At 41.5% G+C, this 5,344-nt stretch overlaps 1 protein-coding gene across 1 annotated transcript in view; it reads left to right on the top strand.

The window, feature by feature from the left end:
- Positions 1–5,344, top strand: part of LOC106878069 (acetoacetyl-CoA synthetase) — a 50,355-nt gene that overhangs the window by 4,362 nt on the left and 40,649 nt on the right. Inside the window, exons 2-3 of the mRNA XM_052974499.1 lie at positions 2,260–2,363; positions 4,701–4,818. Coding sequence (XP_052830459.1) covers positions 2,260–2,363; positions 4,701–4,818 — 222 coding nt within the window. The remainder of the gene's footprint in view (positions 1–2,259; positions 2,364–4,700; positions 4,819–5,344) is intronic.

Here is a 5,344-nt window from a genome sequence, read left to right as displayed (position 1 = left end):
TTTTTTTTTTTTTTTTTTTTTTTTGTCTTTGTTGGAATTTCCCCTTTAGCTGGTGAGGTAAATTAAATCGTGGCTGTCATTGCTTGTGACTATCAAAAGAAAGAAAAAACCAATTCTTTCAGGTTTATGAACACAAAATGTAATTGAAAAACTATCGTAATATCCTTATTTTTCAACATTGAATCCCAGAAAATGAAAACTTTTCGAATAAAGTTAAAAACAAATTTATGAAGGTGAAGGATGGAACAGTTATACATTTGAAAAGCTTGGGGCTATTGGTACCACGACCTCGTTCACCCACTCAGCCTTCGTTCACGACAGATAGAGCGGCTAGGCTGACACTCTAGGCACCCCACCCAGCACAGCCGCAGTCTAATGACTAGATCAAGTACCAGATAAAAAGATATTCGCGCTTAAATCTGCCAGAACATATTAGGAATGAATAGATATATTATTGTTCTACATGCACCCTGTCAATTATTTATTCATTTGAAGAAGATAAGATTATGAAGGTGTAGGCATGGCTGTGTGGTTGAGAAGCTTGCCTCCCAACCATGCGGTTTTAGGTTCTGTCTCACTGTGTGACACCATGGCCAAATATATCTTCTATTGTAACCCTGGGCCAGCCAGAGGCTTCTGAGTGGATTTAGTAGATAGAAACTGAAAGAGGCCCATCATATATCATCATCGTCGTCGTCGTTTAACGTCTGTTTTCCATGCTGGCATGGGTTGGACGGTTCAACTGGGATCATCATCATTGACATCTAGACTTTCGTGTCTTGAGTACCAGGACTCCTGGGGGTGGTTTCCTGGCTTCCGTGGTATATAAGTGACTGAGATCCTGTTACTCCTGGATGGGACACCAGTCTATTGCAAGGCTCCTCCTTTTCAGCTGAGTGCACTGAAGCAACATGAAATGTTGCATTTGCTTAAGAATGCAATACACCACCCAGCATGGGAATTGAAACCATGACCTTGGGATTATGAGTGCAACACCCTAACCATTAGGCCAGGGGTCACCAAACATTTTTCATCATGGCAAACCAGATAGCTGAGAGAATAATGAGTGTAGGCCACATAACCATTTTGTTCAATTACAGTACAGTGAATACACAAAAAATAAAGACAACCAACGAATTTATTTACCAAAATGTTATCAATGAGGGTGACGTTAGCAAAAAGATAGTTATACCACACCCAGTGTACACATATCTGAATCTCACAAACTAAGCAGCAAAAATGGTGAGGTTTGTGAAACTGGTGTTTAGCTTTTAAGATATCATCAATATTTGCTTTGGAATTGCTGCATCCAACCAAGAGAATTGCTTCCAAATGTTCATCAGTCAACTTCGTTTGATGTGCTGACTTCACATTCTTCATTTTTGGAAATGTTTGCTCACAGACATAAGCTGAATGCAGGTACTTACACAAAAGGTACGAAAGACTGCGAGCTGGCAGAACCGTTAGGGGGCCGGGCGAAATGCTTATCGGTATTTAGTGTGTCTTTACGTTCTGAGTTCAAATTCCGCTGAGGTCGACTTTGCCTTTCATCCTTTCGGGGTCGATTAAATAAGTACCAGTTACGCACTGGGGTCAATGTAATCAACTTAATCCCTTTGTCTGTCCTTGTTTGTCCCCTCTATGTTTAGCCCCCCTGTGGGCAGTAAAGAAATAACAAAAGGTACAGAGCAGTGGAAGGCCAGATGAACTGACCTTGTGGGCTGGATCTGGCACACAGGCCATAGTTTGGTGACCCCTGCACTGGGCCATGCGCCTTTATTCACTGATCCACAAATAAAATGAATTACTGTAAGATGGTAAAGTCTGACTCTGAATATCTAATGAGAAGATGAAATTTTCAAAATGAAATATACCAAAAATGGCCACCCAGCTGATAGACTGATGTCACTTATCAACACACACCAACCTCCTTCATTTAGTTTCTGTGTACCATATCCACTCATGGGGCTTTGATATACCTGTGGATATATATAGTAAGAGGGACTTGCCCAATATGCCACAAAGTGAGACTGAACCCTAAACCACATAATTGGGAACCAAACTTCTTAACCATACAACCATGCTGTGTGTCATCATCATCATCATCATCATTTGGCATCCATTTTTCCCTGCTGGCATGATTGTACCTATGTGTAAGATATGATTTATTAAGATAGGGTTCTTTTTCTTCTTTATAATAATGTCTGTTTCCTAGGTTACACACATTATCAACAATCACTATTCTCCTCTCTTCTACAGCTAATTATGCTGATTTCCACAAGTGGTCATGTGACAATTATGCTGAATTTTGGGAAGAAGTTTGGCATTTTGCTGGTGTCGTCCACTCAAAGACCTATGATAAGGTAAGTTGTGTATTTGCTCCTGTACCCCAGAATCTTAGGATTAACCGGTTAATACAGGGACTTTATTGGTTGGTGGATTGACAAAGTCAGTAGAATTTCGGTCAAAATGCCTTCTGGTCTTTATTCCAGCTCTTTACAGTCTGAGTTCAAATCCTACCTAGGCCGACTTTGTATTTCATCCTTTTGGGGTTTGTTAAAATAAAGTACCAGTCAAACACTGGGGTTGGTTTGTCTCACACCCTCCTTTCAAAATTGCTGACCTTATTCCTTGGGGTGAAGTGAACTAGCAGAATCATTAGAGTATTGGGAAAATGCTTTACAGCTCTTTAGATTCTGAGTTCAAATCTCACCAGAGTCTGCTTTGCATTTTCATCTCTCCAGGTTCAACATTCACACAAATTCTTTTTCTCTCTCTACCCCATAGTGAACACATGTGGCTAAGTGATGGGGATGTTGCACTCACGTGCCAGGTGATTAGAGTGCTACGAGATCGTGGTTTCCATTCCTGGCATGAGCAATGCGTTGTGTTCTTGAGCAAAACACTTCCTTTCATTTTTGCTCCAGTCCACTCTGCTGTAAACAAATAACCTTTATCGACCCCGAAAGGATGAAAGGCAAAGTCGACCTCGGTGGAATTTGAACTCAGAACATAACGGCAGACGAAATACCTCTAAGCATTTCACCCAGCGTGCTAACGATTCTGCTAGCTTGCTGCCTTTGTTGTATGTTCTGCCTACCCTATTAGCAGAACATTGTCAGACTAAACAATCCGTATTTGAAGTTGAACTCATAATTCAATGAATTGATGACAATAAAAAGCTTTGCAGTTTAGAGAAGGAATAGTGATAGGGTTAATCCACTCCCTTGTTTTAACACCACTGCAACCTTGTCCTTGCTTCGGTCCCTGGCCACATTGCCCTGCAAATGTTCAGCCTGGGCACTAGCTGCCTCAGCACCACACCAGATCTGGGGACATTGTTTGCAGGTAATCAAAGGGACGTTGTTTGCAGGTAATCAAAGGGACGTTGTTTGCAGGTAATCAAAGGGACGTTGTTTGCAGGTAATCAAAGGGACGTTGTTTGCAGGTAATCAAAGGGACGTTGTTTGAGGGTGATCGAAGGGACGAAATCTCCCTGAGACCTACATTAAGGGCAAGCATGTCTGTGGAGTACTCAGCCACTTTCAAGTTAATTTCATGAGCAGGCTGTTCCATTGATCAGAACAGCTGGAGCATTTGTCATCATAACCAACAAAGTGCTCGTTATAAAACTGTTATATTTTGTAGAAGTAAATGATTTTTTCCCAAATATTTATAGAATATGTTGTTTACTTGTTTATGCTGTTGTACAAATGACTCATTTTAGATTCTATTAAAGGTCATGCATGGGCACTGCCCCTTCCTTCTTTAAAAAACTTTTTTTTAAAATAAAATGATTTTTGGAAATTTATTATTCAACACATTGGACATTTCCTTGACTCATCTCAATTATATAATAATAAATTTTCATCAACTGACACAAGATCACCTCCTCCAATGCCCCCTCCCCTCTCAAAAGAGGTTTTTTGCTTTGTCAGTGCCGGTGCCACTTAAAAAGCATCTGTTTTGGCTAGCTGCTAAGTTAGGGGATGTAAACATACCAACACCAGTTCTCACATGGTAGTGTCACACACATAAAGATATACATTTGTGTGTGTGTGTGTGTGTGTGTCTACACACATCAGACTTCTTTCAGTTTCCATCTTCAAAATCCTCTTGCATGGCTTTGGTTGGCCTGAGGCTGTTGCAGAAGACACTTGCCCAAGGTTTGACACAGTGGAACTAAACCTGGAACCATCATCATCATCATCATCATCATTTAATGTCCATTGTCCATGCTGGCATGGGCTGGACAGTTTGACACTAGAAGGCTGCACCAGACTCCAGTCTGATTTGGCATGGTTTTCTACAGCTGGATGCCCTTCCTGACGCCAACCACTCTGAGAGTGTAATGAGTGCTTTTATGTGCCACCGGCACAGGTGTCAATTTGCATGACACCGGTTTCTGCCACAACTACGATTTTTCTCAACTTAATGGGTCTTCTTCTTAAGCACAACATAATGCCAAAGGTCTTGGTCATTGCCTCCATGAGGCCCAACACTCAAAAGGAACTCAGGCACTATGCCCCCGTGATGCCCTAAGCTCCCAAGCAAACTTCCTACCACAGAGCCAGGCTTGTGCTGTGTATACTTTATTCCAAGAAACTTGGTTGAATTGACTTTAATTGATGTTAAGTCTTTTTGTCAAACTCTAAATATTATTTTTTGTTCTTATTCTTTCACTCATTCTAATTCAACAGGTCATTGACAAACGTTTAAAAATAGCAGACATCCCTGAGTGGTTTTCTGGGTCAGAGCTAAACTATGCAGAAAACCTGCTGCGCTTCAACGACGACAGGATAGCAATATATGCAACAAGTATGTTATTATTATTATTATTATTTGCATTTCACTCGTTTTCATGTTTGTTTCTTGCTAACCACCTTTTCCAATCTCTCGTGAAGCACATATTTTTCTCTTTAGGTTTTAATACAAGAGCTGTGGCAGTGAGGACACTGGCAGTTACTCATGTCATCTGCCATCTGTTCTTCAAAAGTAGCATGAGTTAGATTAATATTTCATCATCATCATCGTTTAACGTTTGCTTTCCATGCTGGCATGGGTTGGACGATTTGACTGAGGACTGGTGAACCAGAAGGCTGCACCAGGCTCCAATCTGATATGGCAGAGTTTCTACAGCTGGATGCCCTTCCTAACGCCAACCACTCCGAGAGTGTAGTGGGTGCTTTTACGTGCCACCGGCACAAGGGCCAGTCTGGTGGTACTGGCAATGGCCACGCTCAAATGGTGTTTTTTACATGCCACCTGCACAGGAGCCAGTCCAGCAGCACTAGCAATGACCTCGCTTGAATGTTTTTTTCACAGGCCACCGGCACAAGTGCTA

The sequence above is a fragment of the Octopus bimaculoides genome, chromosome 1 (genome assembly GCF_001194135.2).
Source record: "Octopus bimaculoides isolate UCB-OBI-ISO-001 chromosome 1, ASM119413v2, whole genome shotgun sequence".
Classification (NCBI taxonomy): Eukaryota; Metazoa; Mollusca; class Cephalopoda; order Octopoda; family Octopodidae; genus Octopus; species Octopus bimaculoides.
This window is presented reverse-complemented; position numbering and strand designations above follow the sequence as displayed.